The sequence below is a fragment of the Filobasidium floriforme genome (assembly GCF_021052385.1).
Source record: "Filobasidium floriforme strain CBS 6241 chromosome Unknown HD553scaffold_12, whole genome shotgun sequence".
In the NCBI taxonomy this organism is placed as follows: Eukaryota; Fungi; Basidiomycota; class Tremellomycetes; order Filobasidiales; family Filobasidiaceae; genus Filobasidium; species Filobasidium floriforme.
In genome coordinates this window covers 685,464-713,010 of record NW_025763633.1, presented here as the reverse complement: position 1 = coordinate 713,010, position 27,547 = coordinate 685,464, and the positions used below count along the sequence as shown (strand labels likewise).

General features: G+C 52.8%; 9 protein-coding genes across 9 annotated transcripts; 3 read left to right on the top strand and 6 right to left on the bottom strand.

The window, feature by feature from the left end:
- Positions 1-897: 897 nt before the first annotated feature.
- Positions 898-4,530, top strand: HD553DRAFT_356401 (uncharacterized protein; the record flags this gene model as incomplete). The annotated part of the gene is made up of 8 exons (XM_046183847.1): positions 898-1,822; positions 1,907-1,986; positions 2,073-2,988; positions 3,049-3,479; positions 3,546-3,918; positions 3,984-4,043; positions 4,118-4,222; positions 4,281-4,530. The coding sequence occupies 8 exons, from the start codon at positions 898-900 to the stop codon at positions 4,325-4,327; spliced, it is 2,937 nt and encodes a 978-aa protein (XP_046036367.1). The 3' UTR covers positions 4,328-4,530.
- A 1,396-nt stretch (positions 4,531-5,926) lies between these two features.
- Positions 5,927-8,111, bottom strand: HD553DRAFT_312356 (putative voltage-gated potassium channel beta-2 subunit). Its single transcript, XM_046180088.1, has 8 exons — positions 7,649-8,111; positions 7,559-7,567; positions 7,357-7,458; positions 6,963-7,262; positions 6,678-6,873; positions 6,386-6,586; positions 6,161-6,307; positions 5,927-6,066 (listed from the first exon to the last, which is right to left on the bottom strand). Exons 1-8 carry the CDS (start codon positions 7,690-7,692, stop codon positions 6,034-6,036), a joined length of 1,032 nt encoding a protein of 343 aa, XP_046036366.1. The 5' UTR covers positions 7,693-8,111; the 3' UTR covers positions 5,927-6,033.
- A 1,356-nt stretch (positions 8,112-9,467) lies between these two features.
- Positions 9,468-10,073, bottom strand: HD553DRAFT_342620 (uncharacterized protein; the record flags this gene model as incomplete). Its single annotated transcript, XM_046182771.1, has 1 exon — positions 9,468-10,073. The coding sequence occupies one exon, from the start codon at positions 10,071-10,073 to the stop codon at positions 9,468-9,470; it is 606 nt and encodes a 201-aa protein (XP_046036365.1).
- Positions 10,074-13,571: 3,498 nt separating this feature from the next.
- On the bottom strand, positions 13,572-14,222 carry HD553DRAFT_272792 (uncharacterized protein; the record flags this gene model as incomplete). Its single annotated transcript, XM_046177781.1, has 1 exon — positions 13,572-14,222. A coding segment is annotated over one exon (651 nt), but the record flags the coding sequence as incomplete, so codon positions are not given.
- Positions 14,223-14,440: 218 nt separating this feature from the next.
- HD553DRAFT_272651 (Mmp37-domain-containing protein) lies at positions 14,441-16,154 on the bottom strand (the record flags this gene model as incomplete). Its single annotated transcript, XM_046177775.1, has 6 exons — positions 14,441-14,583; positions 14,653-14,872; positions 15,065-15,207; positions 15,293-15,392; positions 15,483-15,632; positions 15,735-16,154. Coding segments are annotated over 6 exons (1,176 nt in total), but the record flags the coding sequence as incomplete, so codon positions are not given.
- Positions 16,155-16,761: 607 nt separating this feature from the next.
- HD553DRAFT_312348 (vacuolar protein 8) lies at positions 16,762-20,785 on the top strand. Its single transcript, XM_046180087.1, has 10 exons — positions 16,762-17,285; positions 18,246-18,332; positions 18,432-18,668; positions 18,736-18,858; positions 18,923-19,045; positions 19,113-19,235; positions 19,297-19,425; positions 19,490-19,864; positions 19,925-20,166; positions 20,227-20,785. The coding sequence occupies exons 1-10, from the start codon at positions 17,258-17,260 to the stop codon at positions 20,545-20,547; spliced, it is 1,788 nt and encodes a 595-aa protein (XP_046036362.1). The 5' UTR covers positions 16,762-17,257; the 3' UTR covers positions 20,548-20,785.
- Positions 20,786-20,842: 57 nt separating this feature from the next.
- HD553DRAFT_43865 (uncharacterized protein) lies at positions 20,843-21,848 on the top strand. Its single transcript, XM_046184225.1, has 3 exons — positions 20,843-21,137; positions 21,201-21,419; positions 21,488-21,848. Exons 1-3 carry the CDS (start codon positions 20,987-20,989, stop codon positions 21,790-21,792), a joined length of 675 nt encoding a protein of 224 aa, XP_046036361.1. The 5' UTR covers positions 20,843-20,986; the 3' UTR covers positions 21,793-21,848.
- HD553DRAFT_43896 (major facilitator superfamily domain-containing protein) lies at positions 21,849-25,380 on the bottom strand. The gene is made up of 7 exons (XM_046184226.1): positions 25,066-25,380; positions 24,930-24,999; positions 24,265-24,854; positions 23,429-24,200; positions 23,092-23,367; positions 22,541-23,027; positions 21,849-22,484 (listed from the first exon to the last, which is right to left on the bottom strand). Exons 1-7 carry the CDS (start codon positions 25,204-25,206, stop codon positions 21,905-21,907), a joined length of 2,916 nt encoding a protein of 971 aa, XP_046036360.1. The 5' UTR covers positions 25,207-25,380; the 3' UTR covers positions 21,849-21,904.
- An 890-nt stretch (positions 25,381-26,270) lies between these two features.
- HD553DRAFT_342614 (uncharacterized protein) lies at positions 26,271-27,226 on the bottom strand (the record flags this gene model as incomplete). Its single annotated transcript, XM_046182770.1, has 2 exons — positions 26,271-27,134; positions 27,200-27,226. The coding sequence occupies 2 exons, from the start codon at positions 27,224-27,226 to the stop codon at positions 26,271-26,273; spliced, it is 891 nt and encodes a 296-aa protein (XP_046036359.1).
- Between the last annotated feature and the right edge of the window lie 321 nt (positions 27,227-27,547).

Genomic DNA, 27,547 nt, shown 5'->3' with positions numbered 1-27,547 from the left:
CAATCCGATTGGATTCCTTTGTCCCTTGCTGAAGTGTCTGATCGTGTTTCAGGGGGCCGCCCTGCCGGCACCCACTCACCCCCGGCCTTGGCAAGCGCGCTTATGACCGAGAGCATTCGGCATCGGGCGGGGCACCACGAGGAGGGGAAAGCCGGGGGAGGAAGCCGAGCCGAGAATCCCTTTCGGAACCGAACTTTCGGTGGGATGGCCGAGGAGGAAGAGGGAGGGATCAGCGAGGGATGGGAGAGAGGGAGGGTATGGCTGTTTTGATCAGATGACCTCCTCGTTGCGATTCCTATTTCCAGAGTCAAAGGGAGGGAGGCGATGGTGATGACATCGAGATAGCGTCTTCACTGCTATCCTAAGAGGACAAGCCGGAAGATAAGACCCCGGCAGCCAAGACACAACTCGACTCTCAATCGGTGCCGGATTGGAATCCCTCTTCGAGTTTCGAGCGATTGGGTGAGTACGGGTCGACAAGGCAATGAAGCTGTGCCGTATCCCGGTTCTCACGGATCGTCATTCACCTTGTTAGGCGTAGGATCAGCTCCTGAGCTCCTGAAGATCTCGGATCGACAAACGTGCATCAACACAGCCAGCAGCTACTACAGAAGCACCGAGAGAGAGGATAACGAGTGATCGAGTGATCAGCTGGACAACCTAGCTGCTCGTCCCCTGGCCGCTGACCGGCTATCATCATCGCCACACCTCGACACGATACTCCACAGACTATAACGGTGAGAAGGAAGGAGGATATATATACCTCGCCACCGGTCAAAGGTCTTCCTTTTCACCCCCCGGACGTCTTCAACATCAACCCATCTTCAGCACACAACCGCTACTTCCAACACCTACCACATTACCACCTCCTAGCTACAACTACTACTACACGCCACCATGCCTTTCATCTCAACTCCATCAACATCCCCACCATCAGGATCCTCGGGTTCAGGTTCTTCTTCCCCTCCCAATTCCGCCTTACCCTCATCAGCACCCCCTCCTCCCGCATACAACCTCCCGCAAGACCCACCGATTTACGATACCGTCCTCTCCCGGACGCTGAGTCGACCGTATTATACGGCGGGTACGCCTATCAACAATAATGCGTCTACATCGAACTTGGGCTCGAATACCGCAGGGAATAACGATGAGAAGATAAAGTCGGGGGAGAAACCGGGGATGATGAAACGCCGGAGCTCGATCTTATCCACCTTCAGCTCCAACTCCAACTCGAGAAGAACACCCGCTGCCATCCCCGAACAACAAGAAGACCCCGTAGTCGACCCATCCACCCTCCTCCCCCCAACATTCCGCATCGGGACGGACTATGTCACACCCGTAGTTTCGATCAAGGGGATGAAAGAACATTTGAAGTTATTAGCAGCGCTGAGTAAGAGGAGGGAGGAGGTGGAAGGGAGCGCTTTGGGGTTGGTGGAAAAGAGACGGGCTGCAGGTATCGGGTTCGGAGCGGGTGGAAGTGGAAATGCAGGTGCAAGTAGATTGAAGGAAGCGAAAGCCCGGTTCAACAAGGATGCACCTGGAAAACCTCACCAACCACAATCACAAGCCAAAGACCAAGACGACGAGACCCCACACTCAGACTCAGAAGAAGAAGAGGATGAAGACGACCTCGACCCCCCCTTGACCCCCGACGTCGCTTACCAAGCCTACCTCTCCCTCTCCGAACAACGTTTCTACGCCTGGCTCCGATCCCCTTCGGTAAGGAAATTACGGGGTCGGCATTTCGCTTGGAAAAAGGAGGACTTGCCTAGGGACTTGGGAGTTGTGGGGGTTTGGCATGGGTATTGTTTGAACCCGAGGAGTGAGTCGCGGTGTGGTCCATTCTACTTGATATGGCCGGGAAGGGGGTGAGAGCTGATGCAGTGATATTGGTTTGGGTGTCTAGCGTATTGGGATGATACGAGGGAGAGAGAGGCCGAGTTGGGGGTGTTGAACCGGGCGAATACGTTTCCTTTACGACTCATTGTGAGTTGACCTGCTCTTCCATTTGACCGTTTTACGTGTAAAGAGCTTTAAAAAGATGACTTTCGTTCTTGGGTCCCTGCACTTAGTCCGAATGCATCAACCCGGAGACGCTGGAATACTGCCCGGTCCCGGGACAAGACCCCATCCCTGCCCCGACCGCCGAAGACTTGCTTCAAGCAACGGTCGACGTGGCTTGTCCCTGGTGTTCCACTGCAACGCCCGCTAGGCTGCTCACCGACCCTATCGTACAGGACGGATTCTGTCAAAAGTATTTCGCGATAAACTGCACGGGATGCAAAGAGGAACTCGACCACGAGGTTCTCAAAGTCGGCAAGTTCCTGAAAGACATCCGGAACGTCGTCACCGGGAAATTGCAATACCTCCCTGGGATGCACTTGAGGCCGAGTACCGGGACCGAGGATGACGAGCGGCCGAAACTCTTCTCGCAGCTCATTGCCAAGGTGTTTATCAAAGAGTTTGATAGGGAGATGAAACTCTACCCTGTGCGCAAGGAAGGCCCCTGGACCGCAGGAAGATCACCTGTGAGACCGGAGAGGGACGCCGTGATCACCTCGTTCGGGGCTTTCAACAAGAACGTTCAGCCATACCATACCTGGGAGCTCGAACACGAAGACCGGAATTTCCCAGGAATGTTTCCCCCGATCAAGCGGATTATGGAGGACCAAGTCGTCGGACCGAACGACTTGTACACTCCACGTGAGATGAAATTCTACCACGACAAGTTGAATCAAGCGCTCGATGACGGCCGGTTCAAGACCTGGGTCGCCGGGTTCAGATTGATCGGGGATGAATTGCCGAGGAGGATGGGCAAGATGTGGAGCGCTTATCAGAATGCGGGGATGGCGAGTCTGAATCTGGCCGAAGCTTGTGAGAGGCAGGCGGGGTTTATTGCTAAGATGAAGGGTATGGGGTGGTTGGAGATGGGGAGGTTTGAGGGAGAAGGCAAGGCGTTCTTGTTGCAAAGGAGCGCGGCTAGGTATCGTAAGTCATAAGGCGAATTGATCGACAGGGCTATCGGTGTACTGATGGGTACCTTTGCAGACGCCTTTTTGGACCTGATGGCCACCGTCCCTGCCGGCTTCCTCTGCCCGACCTTGGATATCGACCTCGGATGGCACACCCACCAACTGAACACGCTGGACTACCACGAGCAGACGATCAAGCACATCGGCCGTTTTGTCGACCATGACGACAAGGTATCCGAGAACCGATTGAGTGACGCCTACGCTTACACCGCCAAACAATGGCTCAAGCGTTTCGGCGTACCGTATTCGGCTTGCGGTTGTCATCAGGGCGACGGCTTGATGAACGTGCTCAACCCGGCATTTGCGATTCCTGGGAAGCTAAAATTCTGGAACAAGAACAAGGAGACGCCGGAGGACAGGAGAAAGCGGGTAGTCTTACAGATGGACGGAGAGATGGCCGAGGAGGAAAGAGAAAGCACGCATCCTTCAACGCACAATCTCATTCGCGTGAGTCGCATGGCAGGGTCGTCTACCTGATCTACCCGCTAATTTACGCTTCCATCGAAATACTAGGTCAATGGCTTGTTTACCGAAGATGAAGCGAGGATCTTGCGCCACACCAAGGACGCTGAGCGAGACCGTGCCGTTCCGAACAATACGATCAAAGATCCGGAAAAGGCTCGACTTGACGCCTTGTTCAGGAAGAAGCCCGCCCATCAGAACCCCTTCTTGTACACTGCGGGGTACGACTCGGTCTTGCAACCATACTCGGTTCTCGAGAAAGACAGGCAGCGAGCTCAAGCGGGGGACGTGGCCGGAATGGGTCGTGCTGGATATTGGGGAGTCGGTCTAGGTGCGGGCGTGGTCATCGGCGGAGGTGTCGTTTGGGGCATGTCGTCGCCGGATTGCCATAACGAGGATGCCGATAATCTCAGAGGCAACGCGGGTGAGTCGGAGTCTCGTTGAGGGGTCAAGGACGCGGTGATTAATTGATCGTTCTGTCTCTATTAGGTGCATGTGCCGTCGGCGTTGGTGCCACCGCTGGAGGTTACTGTGGGACGGCAAGCGGAAGTAAGTTGTGGATGAGTTGGCGTCGCTTGACTGCTTCGCTCTATTCAGGTTAGCTGACGCAAATCGCAACTTAGGTTGTGCCGCAGCTGCATGCGCAGGAGCCGGGGGTGGAGCTGGATGCAGTGCAGGTGCAGGTGCATGCGGAGGGGGTGGCGGGGGAGGAGGCGGGGGTGGTTGTGGTAAGTCGGCGCTGTGTGCAGTTTGTGTGACGAGGAGGAGCTGACTCTGAATCAATAGGTGGTGGTGGTGGCGGTGGTTGTGGTGGTGGAGGCGGTGGATGTTGATGACGTTCGCTGGATATCGATGTGACCGTTAACAACCCTCAAACTTTAAGCGATCGACCTTCTGAAGCTAGCACAACCTTGTTGTACGTATGTCTGCAGAGCCGATCACTCATTATCGTGGCAACTCGAAATCTGTCAGTAGAAGTTGTAATACTACTATATGTGTACCGAAGATATGAGACATGATACCCCGCGCGCAGGAACGCCTCGAAAATAGCTCTCACCATGGTACCTCCCCGAGAAATGCCGATCTGTCGGTGTCACCACCAAGTCTCATTGCTATTTTGTACCTTTGAGCTATATTAACATTCATGTTGTCATCCTCAAACATATTACCAAGTTGCCATCTCGTGGTGGTCTACTTGCAGCGAAAAGGTGGACTGCCAAGAAGCGAGGGCAGGTATACGCCCCGCTGAGCTAGCTCAATGATACGGACAAGGGCGGACCAGATGGAGAAGGGTTTCTGTGACAAACGTGCATAGACTATGCATTAGATTTGGGTATCGCTGTCACTGTCGAGGAACTAGTCGTGGAAAATCGTTTCGATTTGATTGTTACACTGTGTGTCATCCTTTGCGGCAGGACCCCTATGAATGCGTGCGCGGGAGCTAGTGTTTCAGTTCGATCGCCTGCATATACACCTTCAATGGCTAGAGTGCATTCCCGACACCTCAAGACGATTAGCAATGAGTGATTTAACGTCTATCAATATCAGTGCTTTGCTTCAAATAAAAATCGACAATCTGCTCGCAATGCCGTCATTCTCATGGTTATCGAGCCTTCGGAGCATGGACCCTTCCTTGACGATGTCGTCTGATGCTGCCAGCGTGCGGTCAGGGCAGAGCGGGTCCTCCGTCGCGAAGTCTTCGCGAAGTCGTGTCTCGACGAACCTCTCTAAGCAGATGACTGATTTCAAGTCGATCAGCGATCTGTTCTCCAACCTTTCTCTAAAAGACCTGTTGCCAGTCGCAGCGCCCAAGACAGGCCTCAATATTGAGACGTCCCGCACAAAACGCCTCGCAAAGCGGCTTTTTAGTACGAAGCACACGCTCAGCGGTCACGTAGAGCCATGGGGTTACGAAGCGGTGTTCTCTACCGTCGACTCCGGCCCAGTCAAGGTTGGGCTCGAACTTACGTTGAGATTCGACCCGAAGAACCCAAAGAAATTCAGCCACCTCCCAACGGAACTGCTTCGTATACCAAAAACGTACAGCGTCTGCCCAACCATCCTGGCAGATCTGCGCGACGGAATCGATGCCATGTGTGAGGTCCCCGCGGCCATTCAGACAGAGTTGTTAGTAGATATCAAGAGCGAAGCGTTTCGTCGAGACCTCAATCTTGTAGAATGATAGTGCTCGAGATGCATGCTACCCTTCTTCACCCACTAGGAAGCGCTTGGGAAGAGATGATACCAAAGATTACTTAGCGCTTTGCCACAACCCTAGAAGTCCTAACAAGGCGATCGTTTTACCTCCAGCTGCGGCTCTGAGTAGGCCTGCCCATGCTTTGGAACTCAGCCGAGGTATCGTGCACATCACTAGCCCTCAAACCTTCCGAACTAGATCATGGAAACATGCGTCAAAAGCGCAAAAAGGAAGGTCGGGCCCACTAACAAAGAACCAATTGATTTTGACTTCGCACAAAGGGCGTTACGACGAGACTAGACAGCTACAAGACAGATCCTACTCGTTCCGGCAGAACGACGCTTAGAATGTGTAGTTCTCTCGTCCGAACTGGGCCTATAAACAACAAGTATCAAGATCCAAATCCAACATCAGCCCTCCGCTAACCTCCCTGCGCATGTACCAGAGCTGTAGTGTCTCGTGGACTTACGGGCTGAGCAGGCTTGTTCTCCAAGACCTTTTCGATCTTCTCCATAATCTCGGGAGTGAGCTTGGGCAAGACCTTGAGGGCCTTGCAGTTGTCCGACACTTGCTCGGGCTTGGAAGCTCCGAGGATACAGGTCGAGACGTTTTCGTTCTATTCCGTCGAAGCCAATACGACCTCGTCAGAATCTTTCGTCTGCGCTGAAACGGCGATCTCGTCGGGGACACGCACCTTGATAGCCCAAGCCAAAGCCAAATGGGTCATCGTGCAGTCCAACTCCTTCTCGGCGATATCCGTCAACTTCCTGATCTTTTCGATCTTTGCCTGAGTCTCGGGGCTCTTGAGCTTTTCCACGGTATCCTTGAAGAACTCGGGGTTGGTTGCGTATCGGGAATCCTTGGGGACCTCTCCAGAGTTGTATTTTCCGGTCAACTATCGGGTCAGAAGAGTGAAAGGTCGAATTTCAGCGGTCAAATGTCTACGAATTTCTTCATAGATCTAAGAAGGCAAGCCGGCGACTCACGAAACCGCTAGCCAAAGGACTCCAGATCGTAGTTCCCAACCCCTTGTGTCCCTCGAACAGAGGCTTGTACTCGACCTCGAACTTCTCCCTGTGCAACATCGAGTACTGGGGTTGTTCGCAGGTAGGTCCGATCAGGTTGAGCTTGTCGGCGATGGCGTGAGCTTCCTGGATCTGCTGGGCGGTCCACTCGGAGGTACTGCAAGGGCGAGATTGAGGCACGGGAGAGTTTGATGATCAGCACTTGAAGACTAGGGCAATGAAAGTAAAAGTTGCCTCGCGACTCACCCCCAGTAAAAGGCCTTGCCAGTGTTGACCAAATGATCAAACGCCCTGACAGTCTCCTCCATAGGTACAGTCGTATCCGGTCGGTGCGCAAAGACCACATCGACATAGTCCAAACCCAACCTCTTCAAACTATAGTTCAACCCTTCGACCAAGTGTTTCCTGCTCAACCCTCGGGAGTTGAGTTCTTTTCGGCCGGTACCGAAGAAGATTTTGGTCGAGATGATGTAATCGGATCGTTGCCAGCCCATCTCGTGGAGGACTCGGCCCATCTCGACTTCGGAGTTTCCTTCGGCGTATCCCCTGTTTTCGATCGATACGAATTGTGTTGGAGATGATGGGAGATAGCAGTAAGCGTCATTTCTAGGGAAGACATCAGGGTTCAGGTAGAGCTTACTCAGCGGTGTCGAAGAAGTTGATACCGTTGTCCCAAGCGGTGGTCATGATGTCCTTGACGACGTCCCCCTTCTGAGTTCCTCCCAGAGTGAGCCATCCTCCCCTATGGTATCACAAAACAAGAAGATGACCCCGGATCGAACAAGGTCAGACTCGGTGTCGAAAAGCAGAAGAAGACGACACAAAGGCGAAGGGAAGCTTACATGGAGAAGCTGCGAGTTGCCGAAAGAAGAGATAAAAGAGCGAGTTAGTGGAAAGAAGTCCGGTACATAGAGGGAGAAGGATTGGCTTACACAGGGACACGAAGACCGGTCTTTCCAAAGTTTCGGAAAATCATCCCGGTGCCCTCGGGATTGCTACGTCAGTCACACATACCAAGCCAGCATCAACGTCGAGTCGAGCCAAAGGCAAAAACAGAATAGACCAAGGGTACGTAGATGACAATGGCGAGGGAGGACGATCGACTTTTGAGGAACGCGGAGACGTACAACATCTTGTCCTTCTGAATACCGAGTTCGGCGGCGCTGGCGGAGGCTTTGGAAGACATTCTGACGATGTTGCGTAAGGTGTTTGTGGAGAACAGTTTGAGAAAGAAAGGGCCTTGTATGTAGAAGAGAGGTGGGAAGTAAGGGTGGGAATAAATATGTCGGTGTGGAGAGGAAAGGGGGAGTGCGAGGAGTTATATACCCATGACCAAAGGGCAAAGGGTGATCGCTCGATTCCTCGCTGGCACTCGCTCCGATGACGCGCTAATCATCATCGCTCAACACCGATGACCTCCACCTCCACGCGATACGTAATCGAACAACGCCACGCTCCCTTTCATCAAGGCGGAATCGACAGCGCCCGGGGGATTCTTGGGGGTGAGGTGGCGCAAGAACCTCTAGGAATAGCTCCCGGCGTTCTCCGTGTCTCGGTTTCGTTGAGACGGAATCCTACTTTCGAAGATGATCTTTGGGTTGGTAAGCACCCCTCAGCGTACCCGGCACAACCCAGGTCAGATCTGGAACCACATGGGTGGTGTCGTTGGAAGATGAAATGCACGTTGCTGCCATCTACCTGCGCCATATCATCGTCCCGCACAACTTTGACACCTCGTATCATAAGTCCGGCCGGGCGTCGAGCCGACCCTAAGAGAGGCCGAGAAGAGGAGGAAGTCATCAGGCCTGTCCGACGTCTCGAGCGGGGGGGGGGGAGGGGAGGTTCTACAGAAATGCGGTGCCGTCGAGACCGGTATACATGATGTATCACCACGAACCAATCCAACTCGAACGAGCACCCGCACTGAACACTGAACAGGTCCGCCTCCATGAACCCGATGCCCATCAAGAGTTCCAAATTGTTGTTGGCCCTCGAGACGACCAGGATCGAATGTGACCCAACATATACTGTAGCGCGAGCGATCTATACTCGTAGATCTGACTCCGTTTTGTATCAGTACCCCCGCTGTTGATTGCACAAAGGAGGCTGAATCTACACGGGCGCAGAGATATATATCGAGTCTCGTAAGATTCGCAACGCTCCAAGTGTAACAGCTCCCTGAACTTTCCCAACCCTCATTTCTTGCAAGTACAAGAACTTGTCGGCCACCACCACCACCATCATGCTCTTCCCTCTTATCCTCCCTATCCTCCTTTTCCTTCTCAGGCGGATAGGATTAACAGCCATCTCCCCGTCCTGGAAAGGGAGCATCATGGGTCCTCCCGTTCCCACCCTCCTTGCTGTGAGTCGTCTCTTTCGGATTATGTTTCACCACTGATCACTTCCGCCCCTGTTCAGTACGCATAATGGATTTTTGAGCGATTAACGGAGATGTTGCCCGTTCTTGCTCTGAGCGATGAGCGACATAATAGTCTGAGCCGATCCGCCTCTTAGCTTGAGTCTTGTCGAAGATTTTGCGGTGAGATCGAGCTCGGTGCTGAGACAATGAGCTTTTACAACACTAGCCCGGGTTTCAAGAAAGGTATCACTGTGCCACACGGTTATACTGGTGATTTTTCTCCTGCGTCATCGACATTCGAGATCCAAGATGAAGACCCGCACATGGGCCAGATCAGAACACAAAATTTCGCGGGACTACAAGCATGTCGTATAACTACCCGACGAAACTGGCTACTTAGATCTGGATGATCCCTCGGGTTGGTCTGGATCCTCCTTCTTCCCCTTCCCTGTGAACAAATCTTTCCAGCTGCCCTTTTTCCGCATCTCTCTTGCCCAGTCCACACCGCCGGATCTTTTCTCAGACAGTTCCTTGGATTTTTTAGCAGGAAGCGTTCTAACAGGAGGCGCTCTCTGCTCCGTCTGAACCCCAAGAGCCGCACGAGGCGCTCGAGAGGGCTTCACTCTGAGGCCGTATGGGATGCCCGGATCGTTGACTGTGTACCCATCCCTGCTTGTGGGGGACGGTTCCGTATCAGTAGCCTGCCTTGCGCTCAGGCTCTCCTGGGGTGCGTCTTCGATGATCGTGTGTTCGGAGTTCCGTGAAGATCCTCCTCGAGAATCCTCCAGCGGAAAGGCAGAATCGGTGGTAAGGAGGGATTGACGCGGCTCTTCGCCCCTACTGATCGTCGACGGCTCGAGGTAGAGTGGGACCACTGCTGCTCCACTGGATAACCTGTGACTGGCGTAACCGCTGGGGGATAATTGTCTGAAACTTGCGCTAGACGCGGCTTCATCCGTTGTCGATCTCCAATCCATTTCCTTGGAAGAAGCTTTCATCCTGTTGCTGAAGGAAAGTGGATCTCCCCGCCAACGCTCAGGCCTTTTCTTGCCGTCGTCGGCCGATATTGGATTACGCATGTCGAGATCAAGTGAGACTGCTCGTCCAGTGAGTATCTGAATCGCTAAAACCTCACCTGCCAGTTGCATCGGATATTCGAATAAACCGGGGAGGTATATATATATATAAATCGCCTTTGTCCCGACCCAACGATGATGACGATCGATTGCGATATATGGCGATGAACCATTCCTTTGTCCCTGTGAGACCGTCTCCTCTGCCTAGCGGGAAGTTCGGGTGTCTCGGCGACACCTGCTTAGAGCTTGAGAATGCGATCGAGTTGCGTTATCTTCGCGTATTGGGTATCATTGCATGACTGCTGGCTGACTTCGAATCCAGCACCTCATCGCGCGTCACGTCGTCGATCGCGGCAGATGAGGCGATCCTGTCGCGAGCACGGTCTTAAGGAGACCGATTGAACGTTTCATAGGAAGACAAGATCAGTCAAATACTGACGGATATCGCCTTAACGATCCGACGACAGGACTTTCGGCTTCCTGCGGCTTGATCGTGCTGTCGTTGCGCTTTGTGCGGGTCATGTGACCTGAAACGCGACATCCTTGGATTCGACGGATGCTTTGTCCTGGCAATACTAGAGTATGTGCGCGTAACCCGATTGGCTTATTTCGACCGTTTTCTGCAGCGATTCTGTGGTATGACTCGGTGTAAGGCCTGGTGCAGGTATGGTACGTTCGCGAAATTGATAGAGCGAAACGCGTAGTCAGAACACCCCTCAAACTCGCCACCCAAATGGAGGTTGGGAACCGCTGACTGGCTCACAGAGTGGATTCAACTGATAGACTACCTGTCCCGTCTCGCGCTAAGTCTAACGAAGTGCACGAAGAAGTTGATTCAACTGTGCTGGAAGGTGCGATCAACTTTTACCTTTGTTGGCAAGCTGGTCCCCTTCTCATTCTCAAACGAAAGCGGATCAGATTCACTGCGTTCATCTCCCGAGCATAACTTTACATATACAAGATCTCACCGCTTCGCGCACGCGCCTCAACGATATTTGTCGTCTATGGCTTAGCGAATCTTTCCATTGCCGTTTTCACTCGACAAAACCTGGGAGGGTCGTCTCGGCTTTGGCTGGTCGTGCATATGTTTACAGTACTCTTCCGCATGTTCGATATCCCAATGGCGGGTATCCTCCTTTTCCTCATCGTCTATAGCATCATCGTCTGCCTTCTTCCTTGCCGGGACTGATCTAGGTGAAAGCCCTGCCCGTTTAGCATCGGAAAGCTTGGTGTCCTCTTGGTGGTGGGCTCTCGTTCCTTCCGGATGCTCTGATACAGTACTTTGTCCTATCGACTCCTTTTTCAACTAAGTGCCATTGCCAAACCTCAGCTGATCAACTTTGGAATTCTGTCGAATTACTTACAGATATATCGTCCTCCACAGAACCTTGTTCAGCTGCCGTGCTCAGACGTTCCCAACTGTCTGCGGTACAACAGGACGCATCATCTTCCTTCAACAGGGTGCCAGAAGTACTTGAAGCGACGGAATTGACTTCTGGGATATCGGAGAGAACGGTATGTTTCCTGGTCATTTCACTATGCGAGGCCTAGTCTGAATATCAAACATCGATGCACAAGTCCTTCCTCTCCAGGATACCTTACACACGCTGGTATATATATAGTCTGATCATGAACTATGTCTCATGACCAGCTGCTCTGGAGGCGTTCCTTTCTCCGCATCCCCTACCTTTCGATCACGAGGTCCGATCGGGTTTGGCGTGGCAAGCCAACTAGCACAAGCTCGGCCGTCATAATTCCGACACCCAGACCGCCAGCCTCCGGAAAATCCAGTCCACAACTCCCCACAATGTTACTGGTGAATATCGCCCAGGTTAAGCAACCGCTCTGTCTTAATCCTGGTTCTGACCGGAAGTCTATCTTTCGATCGACTTTGGCTGCAATCACCTTGCGAGACGGACTGACGTGCTGACGACATCACGATGATACCATCTCTACCATACAGTTTGGTGATACAGGGTGATCAACTATATCTTCAGGCACAAGTATCGAATTCAAATGGACCACAATTGTTCTGATTATACTGTTAGACAAAGCTGGCGACTGCTTTCAACTGCAGTTTACGGCAACGTTACGGCAGGACTAAATCTTCAGATCTCATAATAGAAGACTGCAGTCATATCACGGAAGCAATAATGCGATCGATTTTACATGTGCATCCTCGTCATTTCAAAAGACGATACAAACTTCTTGACAATTTGTAAGCAGACAGTTCCTACCTCCTTGCCACACCTGATACTTATTTTTGGATGCCGTGTGTCAAAGCTGCACCTTGCGAGTTCTCTTTGGTGGGCTGTGTGTTGGTCGCGGGGTGATCCTTCGAGGCGGAACGATGATTTAGACTGACCATCCTCTGATTCTGTAGGAATGGCCTGTGTGGTGACCTGGGACAATCAGGCAGAAGCACTTCACCATTGAAATCTTTGCGAGGTTCCGGTGGAGTAACCGCGCTCCCCGCCGATCTCTGGTCGGTCGCTGACATCCCCGCATGCTTTTGTTCGCCGTTATCACTCGTATTGATCGAGCTGGTAACGGCGGTGTAGACTCCGGCGTCAGCAGTTGCCCCTACTGTGGCTAATTCCCATGAATCGAACGACTCAGGGAAGGACCCTTTTACTGACGCTGCTCTGCTGTCAGAGACAGCTCCCCTCTCGCGTCGCGAAGGATTTTTCGTGAAGGTCCGTGTGATTCCTGTCCATTGGAGGAAGGATTGTTTGACGCTTTGATCTTGAGACATTATCGTAATCGCTCGTGCGGATCTCGAGATCGCAATTTCGTTGCCTGCGACGGAATGACATCAAGGGCGGTTGGGCTATATCATACTCTATCATGAATTATAAGTAATCTAGCATGTCAGTGGAATGAATCTATATCTGGGCTCCGACATATATTACAGCTTCTCCATCACGTCTTGATCGAAATATGACAAAGGGAAACGATGGTTCTGCCTTTGAAGCGATCACGAAATTCCTGGGTGCCGCATGTGCTTCCTGTGATATAACCTTTCGTCCGGACATCTCCTATTATACCGATCGACAAGGAAAGCCAGATATCTTGGATCGTTCACCGGCGAGTCTCAATGGATTCAACAAGCGAGGTCGGGCGAGTCGCTCGCGGTGCGCGACTTTTGGATGGGATCCGTCCATTATGTGATTCGGATAAGCAACCACTCGGCCATATCTTATCCTTCGGCGCAGTCCACGCTTGGAAAAGGAGATCCCTCACGGTGAGACAACGTCATGGGGCAGATGCTGTGAAACGATGAGCTAGCGCCTTCCTATACAGTAGTATGCCGTAAGATTGTTGTTCGCGTTTCATGCTGCTGAGGGAATGTACAATAACTTTGCGCTTTTGTGACTATGCATCGTTGGCATATTGATCATTTGTTGTTTGCTGTTCTTCTCACACCCCTGCTTCCCTCGCCTTGGCCTTTCGCATCCTCTCTTGCTCCTTGGCCCGCCTCTCCTTCTTCTTCGCTTCCTTCAGCTTGTCCTTTGAGCTTTCCGACTCGTCAAGCTTTCTCAAAACCTCATCCCGGACCTCTTTCGTCGGTTCGAGGTAGATGACACGGATCGCCGGTTCTATCCGATCGTCCTTCCACTGTTTCGATACGTCTGCCAATTCCGACTTGGTCGTCGCCGGGAACGTCTCCTGCACCTTTTTCAGCGCGGCTCCAGCCAACAGGTTGCCTGTATGGGCAGGCTTGTGTATGAAGGCAATCTCCACCCGGTCGCCTCGCTCCAAGATGTTCCGGACGAGCGCGATCTTGTGCATCAGGTCCCCCTTGGCGCTCTCCCACGTGATCTGCACCTCGCTCGTCTCCATGACCCTAGCTCGTTTCGCCTTGGCCTTTTTCTCCTGCAAGATCACCTTTTCCTGTTGCGCCTTTTTTCCGATCAATTTGACGATCGGTGGATCGCTCGAGACGAGGTGGAGGTAATGCGTCTTTGTCGAGTAGGACGACAGGATCGAGGCCAGCGATTGTGGCGGTCCCAACGAGTTGTCTTCGGACGATACTAGCTGAACCGTCTTGAACGGAATCGCCGCATCCCGCACGACCTTTGTGTTGTTCGAAGCATGACGTATTTGGTGGTATCGACCGACCCTCCGTAGCGGCACCTGCAAGCACGCACCATGTCAACCCAGCGCTTGACGTTGAGAATTGCCGGGACTCACTCTCAAACTGCTTGTCGACATTGCTCGCGTGCTCTGAACCTGAGGCGATGAGGCCTATCGGGCGAGGTGAGTCGGTCAGCCACGGTCTGAGAGCTTCAAGGCGATCCGTCGCTCACCTTGGCCTTCCACCACTTGCCGACCTTGCGACCGGCGTAAACCATGCTCTTGCTGAACCCAGCCGTCAACAATCCCTTGAAGCTCTGCCTCAAAGCCGGTTTCCCCATGATCCCCTTGAGCGCTACGACGACCCCAGACTCAGCGTTAGCTAGCCTGTACCCGTACTTATTTTCGCACGGTTCTCGCTCACCCCGACTCAAGACCGCCCGCAAATCCGCCTCGTCGACCCCAGCGACCTTTTTCCAAAAATCGTCCCCTGTCAAAGCCGTCGGTCCTCCTTCTTGCGGCTCTTCACCCGGTTTCAGCATCTGCACATTGAACTGAGTGCAGTAATGGGTGGCGATCGATCTTCTGAGCGTCCGAGGGAGTTTCGATAAGAGGTCGGCCCGGTAAGAGATGCTTTTGTCTTGCTACAAAGGCGCATGTCAATTAGCACTGTCAGCTTCACGACGCCTTTCCTGTCCGTCATGAATCTCTTTGGTACGCACCTTCAATACCCCCTCGCCCGCGTCGATACCTAACCCGACCTTCCTCCAAGCCACCTCCCTCTCCGCCTTTTCCTCCTCCGGCCCACCTACATCCCCCAGATCCGCCCTCCGTACCTTCTCCTCGTCTGCAGGTCTGACCCCTCCCATTCCGCTCAATAACCGGCCGTACAGACCTCGGAAACGGTGCATTTGGGGAGCGACGATGTTTTTCACTTTGTGCGGGTTCTCTGCGCCGGGGATCGACATCCTGGGGTCGCCTACGAAGATCATCAGAAGAATAATCAGGATATCAATATCGATCGGGTGGTGGGATGTTCGACGACCTGAGCGACCAGGACTGACCGGAATAACTGATCCCAGCGACCTGTTCCCACAACTCCCTCTCCGTAAACGTCTCTGGCAGCTGCAAGAGCGCGACCCGGAGCGCCGAAGTCAAGTTCACCTGTACGCAGGTTCATCGAACAAAACAGGGCATATCAACGATCAATCTCATATCCCTATGGTGGAGAATCCCCATCGCGCATATACTAACCTGCGCAGCGACCAAAACCCTCCGATCCGCCGCTCCCTTGACGATCCTCACGGGCTTGTGTAACCGTCCGCTGACGTACAACGTCGTCCAATCGAGCAAATCCGTACACAGGGCGTCGGTGGAGATGATCCCGTATTTTATACGGACGGTCTCTGATTCCGGTTCCGGGTCCGTCGCTGAGGCAGTCGATGTTGATGAAGAGGAACCCGAGGCTGTAGCGGGAAGGTTGAGGTTGAGGTTGTCCAGCTTGACGTCGACATCGGTCACGAACCACACCCCTCCTCCCCATTCTTGTACCCGTGCGATCGCTTCGGGTCCTAACCACCTGAACAACCTCGGGTAATGCTCAGGGTTCTTTTGGAGGTTGATCGCGTGGAAATGCGAAGGGTGGGAGGTAGAGAACAAGAAATCCACCAGAGGTTGTTCTTTCCTAGTTTTCGTAGTAGAGTCCGGGCTGGGGATCCCGTTCAACCCCCGACTAGCATATCCCACCTGATCGAACACCCCACTCCCATAAGCGACCCCCCACCTCACAGCGGTAAACCCTCCAGAGATCCTTTCTAGTTTCCGGCGGGTCTCATCGTGGATGGTCTGGTCCTGGTTCTTCCCGAACCGGGAGGGGATCTGGATGGGAGGATGACGGGATCGTGGGGTTGGGAATTGGCGGAGCCGGATGGTAGGTTGTGCTACATCGTTGATAGCGGGGGTTGAGCAAGTGGGGTGAGCTATGAAGCTCTCCGGTTCTCATAGGAAGAAATTCGAGGAGCTTACCAGAAGAAGCTTTTTCTGTTTCCTCTCTCTTTTCACCCCCCTGACTGTTCTCTGTCGACCGTTGCTCCGCCTGTGCATGATAACCTCTCGACCTGAACGTCCAAGAACCTGCTCGTCCCGCGTTCCCCAGTTGAGAGTATGACGAATACACCTTCGAGCTCGTCAACGGCTGGTAACCTGCATGTGACGTTGAGCTGCGATGGCGGACGGACGCCGAGGCCAGGCGAGGTGGTCTGAGTAGCATTGCTGGGGCGAAGATTAGTGGGCTTTGGCGGGATGTACCGAGAGACGATTGTATATGAGGTTCTGAAGATGTAGGTCGTCGATGAATGTCTAGTAATAGCCTGGACGACTGAGGGTGTTAGGTCCTCCTTAAATCGTGACGTGACGCGTGAGAAAGCGAATGGCCGCAGCCCGGATCTCACACACATGCAGTGACTTCCCACCATATGCCATGCCATCATCACCAGGTGTCATCAGCATCAACTCCATGCACAAGACAGCCAGACTAGAACGAGCGCCAACATCCATACGATTCCATAAAACTTCGAAAGGCTCTTTTCACCCTCTAGCTTGCTCTTCCTCCTCGATCGGACGGTCGCAGAACAGAGACCCTCGCGTTCTTTGTGTCACGATCAAAGGAAACGCACACAAAACAACACGCATCAAATACGCCAGGCCGGATCGCCTACCGAACCTCTGCGTAGTAATCCAGACGATATCGAATTCGGAATAGGGATCAAGGAGGTCGAGTTACCTTTCTACCCTCATCGAAGAGCTGCACTGAAAGTTCGAGGTCGATACCGTCCTCGACACAACTTATCAACAAGCCTAGCGCTTAAACAAGGACCGAATTCGGAACACCTCAAGCTCATTCCCCATCAACCGCTCGCCCTCAGCCTCCAATCCTACCTCATCAACATCTTCATTATCTCGGTTGCCGTGCGAACTTAGCACCATTCACGAACACGCAGCAGAGAGCAGGATAACAGCACAGTCGAACGATGGGTCAGATTTCTAGTTGTTGCGGATGTAAGTTAAACCCTCTCCTCTCGCGGTCTCTCGCTGCGTCGTCCATTCTTCGAGCATGCGGCGTCTCGTCTTGTCTCGTGCACAAGGTGCAACTAGACTACCAGACTACCATCACCTTCGCTATCATCATCAATCGTCTTCAGCCAAGCGGGATGTATCCGGTATCGAGGTCGGAGTTGGGGTCGAGCCCAGGCTAGAGGTTACGGGTCGAGATGAAAATCAAAACGATAGAAGGGAATCTCAGACGAGCAACGAAGATCCTTCAAAAAGACCCTCGCGGTTGTGACAAGGGTTAGAGAAAGATAAGGCATCGAGAAAGAGTGAAATTCCAAGATGGAAACTCGAACAACACTGCCTTGGCACGGCCGGGAAGAAATCGAATTCGGTTGTCGTGTGCAAACACTCTCGACAACGCTGCACCACCAAGGCAATCGACACTGGCCGAACCTACATACAGTATAGAACAAGACGTTCTGACATGTTCTGTCATCTCGAAGAAGAAGCTCGTCTCGGGGGTTCTTTCGTTCTTGAAGATCCGAAGCTCCAGTATGACGACACTGTTGAAATCCAGTCGTACCCTTGACTCGCCAGTGAGGGATGTGAGAAGAACGAGGGTTGCGTTCGAGGTCGAAAAAATGTTCTGCGAAGCATAGCGCGATCTCGCGCTTCGTCTCTCAGGAACGGGGTTGGCAAAAAAGCATTCAGAGACTATCGGAAGGCACAAGAGAAGAGACGGACTAGCGATGGTTTTAAGACGGAACACCAGATGAGTTTGGGATCGAAAGCTCTAGATGCCGAGGGGGCTGGGCTCGGACACTCTCGTCTCGAGCTAGATATGAACGACTTCCCGGACGGGTCTTTGTCTGGAAGAATATGTTTTGTGGAGAGGCGCGCTAACGATCTCTCTACCCGTTTTCTCGCCCTTCCCCTATGTTGCAATTGTCTCTGCACGAATCTCAGGCGGTTCGGCGCGTAAACAGTCTTACGAGCCTTTGTTGCTCGAGAACGAACGGGAGGCTGTTAGCGAATTGTTGCACCACCTCGAGAGTGAGTTCCGACAGTGTTCAGATAGACAAATCACATGATCAAGAGCGCTGATATATTTGAAATCCGACAATGCACTCATCTCTGCATGCAACCTTCTAGACCGAACGACCACCAACTTTTTCACCGGTTCCCCCCTTGCCTCCTTGACAACCCTCTCCTTCAGCGACAATGTCGACCTCCAACGATCTGCCGCTTTGGCGTTTGCAGAGATCACGGAAAAGGAAGTCCGCGAGGTGGGGAGGGACACGTTGGATCCGGTCTTGTTCCTGCTTGGAAGCCATGATACCGAAGTCCAGAGAGCGGCTAGTGCCGCTTTGGGAAACCTGGCTGTGAACCGTGAGTCCACTTCAGTCGTTGCGTTCTGTGTGACGAGAAGGCTGACCAGGTTGTCTCACGGTTGTAGCGGAGAACAAACTTTTGATCGTTAGGTTGGGAGGTCTGGAGCCCCTTATCCGACAAATGCTCTCACCCAACGTCGAGGTTCAATGCAACGCTGTCGGATGTATCACCAACTTGGCCACTCACGGTAAGCCCGCTACAAAATCTTGTTTATCGAGCATGGGCTGAGACCCTTTACTTCGGTATTGCAGACGAAAACAAGACCAAGATCGCCAAATCCGGTGCTTTGGTACCGTTGACTCGACTAGCGAAGTCGAAGGATATGAGGGTACAGAGGAATGCTACCGGAGCTCTGTTGAACATGACGCATAGTGGTAGGGTCTAACTTCATTTCCGTATCGTCTGAATGGGAGTTCCAACTGAAAAGACGGTTGTCTGCAGATGAAAACAGGCACCAGCTTGTACACGCCGGAGCCATCCCCGTGCTGGTCGGCTTGTTGAACTCGCCGGATACCGATGTGCAATATTACTGCACGACCGCCTTGAGCAACATCGCTGTTGATGGTGAGTCGGACGCACGGGTGAATTTCTAGCTTGTCGCTGATACGGAGGCTATGTCACTCAGGTGCCAACCGGAAAAAGCTCGCCTCGACTGAGCCCAAGCTCGTACAGAGCCTGGTCGCACTGATGGACAGCCCTAGTCTGAAAGTACAGTGTCAGGCTGCTTTGGCCTTGCGAAATCTGGCTAGCGATGGTAAGTCGCCGTTTTCAGGTTCGGCACCCAAGTCAACGTGCTTAACAAGCCTTATCCTCGACAGAGAAATATCAGCTTGAAATCGTCAAAGCCGACGGCTTGACCCCGCTTTTGCGTCTTCTCCACTCCTCTTACCTTCCTCTGATCCTCTCTGCCGCCGCCTGTGTTCGAAACGTCTCGATCCACCCCAGCAACGAATCTCCTATCATCGACTCCGGTTTCCTGCAGCCGTTAATCGAGCTGCTCTCGTTTGACGAGAACGAAGAGGTCCAGTGCCATGCCATCTCAACGCTCCGAAACTTGGCAGCTAGCAGCGAGAGAAACAAGACGGCGATCGTCGAGGCCGGCGCTGTGGAGCGGATCAAGCAGCTTGTCTTGCAAGCGCCATTGCTGGTACAGAGCGAGATGACCGCTTGTGTGGCTGTCCTGGCACTGAGTGGTGAGTCGAACTGCTTTTCGTTCGAAACGAGTCATGCTCAACCTTCGACTCTTTTCATAGACGACTTGAAGCCGCAACTGCTTGAGATGGGAATATGTGAAGTCCTGATCCCCTTGACCAACTCGCAAAGTTTGGAAGTGCAGGGCAACAGCGCCGCGGCTCTCGGCAACCTGTCATCAAAGGCGGCGGAAGACTACGCGCCCTTCAACGCAGTGTGGAACTCGCCAGAAGGAGGTCTGCATGCATATCTCGTCCGCTTCCTGGGTAGCCCCGATCAGACCTTCCAGCACATCGCCGTCTGGGTGAGTGGTATTCGTCGAGTTTGTCATGTGTTGTCATGCTGACAGCCGCGCGCTTCATAGACCATCGTGCAACTTTTGGAGTCGGAAGACGAGACCTTGACGAACAACATCCGAGCCTCGCCTATCCTGCTCACCCGGGTAAAGCAGCTGGCTGCTCAATCACCCGGCTCGCGATCTCAGGGAAGTAGTCGCCGCGGCTCAACATCGGATGACGAGGGAAGTGCTGGCGAAAACGGCGCGGGTGAGATCGCAGGTCTGGCCAAGAGGATTCTTAGCTTGACAGAAGGTGGAAGTGAACTCGAGGGCGACGAGAACGACGGCGAGCATGCGGAACTGCGGGCTAGCGTACATCAAGCCTTGAACGGACAGCAGCAGCATTAGGTCGTCATCCACAAGATGATCACACCAACTCTCCTCAATATACCCCTCCGACCTTTCGAAAACGCGATCAATCATAATCCCATTGATCGAAATCCGCTATCCGCTCTCCGACCCTTTCATGTATGTTACGATTTGTCATGCCCAAACTGGCTCTCCCCGTTATACTTTTTCTCTTCCATCTTTCTGATCATGTAGTAGAGCGATGCATCACAATACAGAATAGTAATGCCCAAAGGACCTCGAAAGGACGGGTCGACATCCGTTTCAGGAATGCATCGCCCTTTGTCTAAGGACGTTTCAAGCGCGTGAAAGGGACACAACGGAGACAGTGGAAGGGGGTATCATCGGCGAGGCAGAGTATAAAGATGTGCGCTTGACTTCCGCCGTCAGTGAGTCCATGATGAGCAAGGCGTGATAGATAAACGACTCCCTCGACAAAATGCCTAGATCAACTTCAGACGAGCGATACATCCACGTCACCGTTCAGGAATCGGGCACGGGCACCTATCTCAGCGAAAGAGCCTTCCTACATGGAATAATCACAAGTTTATTGCTAGCTCATAATAGCTTATTGTGGTATTTCCCAAGTGGTAAGTGCGGACCTTCCGCTTTGCACCCACTTGATCGATTTCTGACAGCGATCAGCACGATAGTTCTGCGAACATGCGGCTTACTCAACTCTTTTGAAGCCACCGAAGAGTGGAACCATGTCATCGCCGACTACACGCTGCTCGCACACCTTGGTATGGCATATATCATCTTCAGCCATATCGATGGCACCCTCTGTCGGTGGTCTCCGACGTCGGAATGTATATTGCAGACTGTCGTCGTCGTTTTCACCTTGGAAGGCGCTTTTGCTGTCTCCTGGGGTTGTGAGTCCTGGTCTTGCCTAATTGCCTTCAGAAACACCTGAAACTGACATAACAGCTCGATGGAACAGACCTCCTATACCAGAACTTCGGGTTAATGTTGGAATTCGCCAGTTACGACGGATCGTGGAAATCTCTTGGTCCAATCGTTGTTCAGAACCTTATCTTCGTTTCCTGGGCGGGAACGGTTTTGCACACCTTATTGCCGGCGATTGAAGGGGCTTCGAGAGCGGTAGGCTGGGGAGAGTCGCTCGAGGTCTTCGGGATGGATGTTCAGGATTATCCCTGGGTCGGCGGCCGCATCGCTCTGGACGATGAGAACACTTCGGACGCCGAGACGATCATCGATCGTAAGGCGGCCAGCGACCTGGTGTAGCTTTCAAACCCTCGATCCACGTACATGCTATGCTATGTGTTTTATGCTGCTACAATGTATTAGTACGATATACAACCTTGAGTTCTGTATGCAATTCCTTTGTTCGCTGAACCTACGACTGGGACGTTGCCGATGCAGATACGTCATGTTCTCCTTTGCTTGTATGTCGAAACACTGAAGGTGAAAACGATGGCTGACGGCTCGGATCCTGGCCTATTAGACCGGGCTTGAGCCAGTTTCGTATTGTCGGAGATAAGTTCAGACCTAATGCGTAGACTGCACAAGCTCCATAAAGAACAGGAACGATGGCGAGGGTAACCCGAGCGTTTGCATCCTGTTCTGTCCTAATCGCATAGGCGACCGATGGCCAGAGACCGCCCCCGCAAAGGGCTGTGACCAATCCCGCCGATGTCAAGCGCGTGTGTCGTCCCATACCACGAAGAGTGATGGCGAACAATGTCGGGAAAATTGGGGCCTCGAAAAGGAAGACGATGATGCCCATGACAATGGGAGCTTTGCCGTTAGGTAGAGAGATTGTCAAGGCGGCGCAAGCCGTCGCGCCGACCGTACAGATGGCCAGCAACATGCGAGGGGGTATCCCTAGGAAGCAGAGGCCCGCCGCCAAAAATCGAGAGAACGCGAATATACCTTGGCCTATACAGCGTAAATTGAAGGCGTCACTGAAGACCGACCTACCAACCAAGACTGTCAGCTCCGGATTGCGTGACATATAGGGCTCATCACTAACCTCTGATAGACTTCTGTGACAAAGTTGAACCAGTAATAGCTTGTTGCCTCTTGCGCACCGATGTACAGGCTCATCGCCGCGATTCCTGAACCCATCATCAACCACTTGATCGGTAATCCGAGCACTTTCGTATCCGGCGCAATGCCCGTATAGCGTTGACGGTCATCGGCCAGCCTTTCCAAAGTAGCATTATCCGCTTCGTTGAGAGGCAGGTAGTAAAAGACTACGCTCAGGGCTATCACCGCTAGCCCTACCGCCAGATAGCACCATTGCGTATCGACAAGCGAATCTCGGCTCCGCACATTGGTGAAGAGTGCCTTGTGAGCCAGGACAGGGGAGATGACACTCGCGATGCCTTGAATTGCTTGAGCAAAGTTGAGACGGGCCTCGCTGAGGTGATCCGGTCCTGCGATAGCCACAAAGAGGTTTGCGGCCACCTCCAAGCAAGCGAGCCCAGAAGCGAGAAGCATATTGCTGACAAAGAAGCCTGGGTAGCCGTTCACCATATCAGCTTGCAGATATCATCACGAAATCGAAATTGATGACCTCACCTGGGAAAGAAGCTATCACGCTGCTAGGCCAAAACGCCATCGCGCCACAAGCGAATAACCAAAGTCCACATATGAACGTCGCCTTGAACGGCTGTGCGTCACCTCGGCTCAAGACCCAGTATCCTACGAGTGTCGGACCGATCAAGTACCCCACCCAGTATGCGCTGTAGAAAGCGAGAGATTTGCCTGCCGAAAAGTTCAGGATATCCTCGATCTGAGCGTTCAAAGAGCCCAGTAGGCCATACGAGAAGCCCCAGGTAAAGAACAGGATAGAAACTGTGGGGACGAAGATGAGTCTGGATAAAGCTTACTTTCTCATCATGGGAATCGTTCTTACCGCTCATGATCGGCCAGAACGCCTCGTGACGACTCAACTCGGTCAAAGGCTTCGTGCTCGTCAAGTTGACAAAGTCCGAAAAGGCAGTATCAGGCGCCTGAGTCCCTGCCCCACTGACCGCACTTCCCAAGGTCAGGATGGTCATCCGACGTTTCCTCGGCGGTACAGCCGCCGGTTCTGGGTGTCGTGTCTGTTCTCGCCCTAGCAACTCATTGCAAACCGCTGCGGGCTGTCTGACGGTAACCACACCTTCGTCCAGGAGATGCCCGTCTTTCTCTGTACTGTGACCAGACGGTCGACGATTCCCAACCCCGTCCATTTCCGCCTCGGAAATCGCCAGGAAATCCATAAAGTCCATATCGCCTAGATCGACCTTGCGGGTTGGGGTAGCAGGACGGCCGGGATCAACGCAGAAGGGCGAAATCGATCGAGTGAGATTCGGTGCTGGTCTAATCGAATCGCTATCACCGGTCCCAAGAGCTTCTTCATCGATGGGCTGGAGGTCATGCATGACCCCTTGTCGCCGAAGTATCGGGTCAGGCTCCGTAAACCTCATCGTAGGAACGCTCTTCTCGTCGTACGAAGAAGACCTTTGTCGGGGTCCTAGTGCGACAGCGCCGTCACGATCGGCGACAGAAAGGTCCAATCCCATCTTGGCACCTGGATCACTCGTAGAAGCCTTCTTGCTACCGCGACGAGCAGCTCTCACTGGTCCTGGTCCTCCCCATGCTTTCGGACTGATTTTCTTCATGAGCGGTTTCAAGACCAGGACCTGACGATGAATCAGGTAGATATGAGTGGTCGAATGTCATGACGAACGTTTGCATATAGCTCACCGACGCGCAGATCAACCCGGTATTGACCTCGACCGCGCTCCACATATAAGAATAACTCGCCGTATACCCGAAATCCGTCGGCCTCGTAGTCCCGTTCTCATCCATCATCCTATACTGCTGATAAAGCGCCGTCTGCAAGTACGCGATCCGTATGACATCTACGACCGCGACGAACAGTCCCGTACAAAATGTCCCTACGACGACGTATTTCTGTTTCCGTTCCATCCGGATCCCGGTTAGGATCGGTAGGGGAAGGAGGACGATAGCCAGGTCGGTGATCACATTCACCGGAGCGCTGCATAGGTAGAGGTAGACGAGGTTGATGCATTTGGCTCCTCCGGGAGCGACGAGGTGAAGCGCGGCCGAGACTGGAGAACACTGGAAGATGTTCAGGAAGGCGAGGACGATACCGGCCGTATTGACCAGTACCAAGAGGAAGACCGAAGCCCATCGGAAGAAAGGGTTCGCTTGAGACATTCGGAGGTAAAGTATGAGGATGGAGGATTTGGTGGCCATAAGCACCGGATTGTAGCTGATCGAAAAGACGTATTCGGCGCGTTTGAGAGGGAGTTCCCATTCAGGGAGTATGTCTGCGGAGGATGACGCGTTCAAATAGGGGTTGAGTGCTGTTACGTGGATAATGATCGTCGTACTAGGCAACTCACCAGCATCCCGGAGGCCTAGACCATGTTGCGCGGCATACATCGTGGCGAACGACAAAGCGAAAGCCAGGCCCTTCGGTGTCGAAACCCAAATCGTCAGCTCAGACTTCGTTCTGCCAGGCCGCAAGATCCGGCTTACCCAAGCGATACCCATAAGCCCATCGTCCCAATCGATCTTCTTGACGATGAACAACCTCGAGACCATCCTCATCCCCACGAACACGCTCGCCAACGTGAAGAAGACGAGCGTGACCGCGAACACGGCGTCGCCTCTGCTCATGATCGACTATTCAGGAAGTGCTGCGTTTCCAGGCGTCGTGTGCAGGTGGGTGTGGAGTTGGCGACGTCATGGTGCCTTCAGAGTGGTACAGGTGTAAAGTTGGCAGTCATTGCGATGGTATCGTGAATCTCAAAGATCTTGTACAACTAGCAAGAGATCTTGTTGAACTACCTCGGACGAAGAAGTGAAAGCGATGAGCGAGCGATCCCATGACATGCACCATGCAGGCTGTACGCTCGGTCATGGGAGAGTGAGAGGTCGATCGAATCAGGTTCCGTAATATCTAATTACTCCACCACCCCCAGCCCAGAGCCTCGGCCCCGCAAACCGAAGGGCGTCGCGTGCCTTGGATCAGAACGCCACGCGTTACGTAAGTAGATCACCCAATCTGACGATCAGCGTTTCATCTCATCGTCTGACGACAAACCGTCGTGTTCACATGTTGTACGACATGCCACCGTCCTTAACGCCTTTCGAGACTCTCAACCTACTAAATCCGTAATCTTCGTATGTTAGCTAGCTCGATCGCACCTCCAGATTCAAAAATACAAATCGATCGCGTCCCCCACTCCGCTTCACGAATTGGGTGGTCGAAGGCCAATGCCTACCGGTCTCGATCTAGTAGACTGGATGACACAGGAGATGGAACATCTCGTCAAATCACCTGAAACAATAACAGGTTCGACTAGTGATCAAGCGCCGGACTCGTGCTGTAAGCTGCGAGACAATACAATATAACATTATTTGCTAAGATACCTTCTTCAACATATAGCTTCAATGTCAAGCGGTGATTTAGCTTCCTTCCGGCAGCTTACTAATTTACCTTTAGAACCCAGTTTTGTTCAAGGCTGGGTTGACTTCGACAAAGGGTGACCTTGAAGCGACTTCGAGGTGCCGTGAGAATCTTTTACAATCCAGAGTGAGGGTCCGCATAGGCTTGCAGACGATTATGTAGCTCAGAATCATGAACAACTCAACGTCTATACGGAACATTCGATCAGCTCCAATGTTCAACAAACCATCTCGTCGGACCCCGAGTCATATAACATGATATGCACAATAGACTACTCCTCGTACGCCGCATGTACAAATTTCCATGCCTTGATACACTCTTTGTCCCGGGCCGCTTTCCAGATCAGCTCGGAATCCGACAAAAGCTCATTCGACCGCAGGTAACGGTCCCAGTACTCGGTCTTCATGATCCTCATCAGAAGGAACCACCATCGTTCTTGCTGAGACAAGGTTCTTCCTCCGACGCCGCCATGTTCGTCAGCAAGCGGTACAAATTTGATTCTTTGCACCATCGTCTCTCCCTCACGACTTGTAAGCGACACGCCTGCGAGAACTTGCTCGAAATAGTTGCGGATCCGGGCCCATTGGCGCTCATCGATTTGTTCTCCCAAGTGCTCGAGCCCGGCGAGGAATTGCTGCGCTGATCGCAAAGCCGCATTCTGAGCCTTCTCATGCGCTGTAATGGCGCTCGGACTGCCGACAGCTGTTGCAAACCAGTCTGTTGCGGTTTGCCAGCTCTTAGGCGCAGCCAGATGAGCCAGAGGATGCTCGGTGGAATCGATCAGTAGATCCATCGCTGTTGACGTATCTATCGGTGGTCCCAGGGACATGTCGCGCGAAGGATCCGTCGTGGGCTCGATGAAGTGGGCCTTAAAGACCTCTCTTCCCGATACTCGGTCTGTTCCCTCAGCTGGCGTGGTTTCCATCTGATGACCTTGTCCTTGCATCTCACCAGTCTTCAAGGAGGTATTTGACGGATCTTGCCGGGTGGAAGTCTCCGAAAGCTCAGTCCCACGCTCTCTCCCCTCTTCCACCCCCCATGTTTTGTAGACCGTTACAAGACCGCTCCGTAGCCCTACCGATCTGTCTTCTTCGAAGAACTCGACGAGACAGCTTGCACCTGAAGGTGTGGCAGACTGTCAAAGCAGGGACATAGTCAGAGACAGGGTAGTCTACGGGGAAGATTCAGTCCTGTGCGCACTAGAATAGAAGGAGTAGGAGAAGCCATAGAGTAGAGTCAAGTTTTAACCTTTAAGGCAAGGATATTTGGTCACGGTAAAGCTGATTGATAGCAAAGAGGGTTGCCGACATGCCGATGTCTAGCTTGCTTTATCGTACTGAGTATATATACCCTTGCAGTCGGCTTCTACACTGACGTGATGTGCCTTCATTTGTCAATAACAACAAACACAAAAAATCCACGGCCTGCCAGGCATAACGTCTGACACCGTGAAGCGGGACACACCTGGAAGCGGGACAAGAAATCAACAAGTACTTCATACTAGCACATCCGGTAATAGGTTAGCCATGAATTGATTTCCTGGGAATC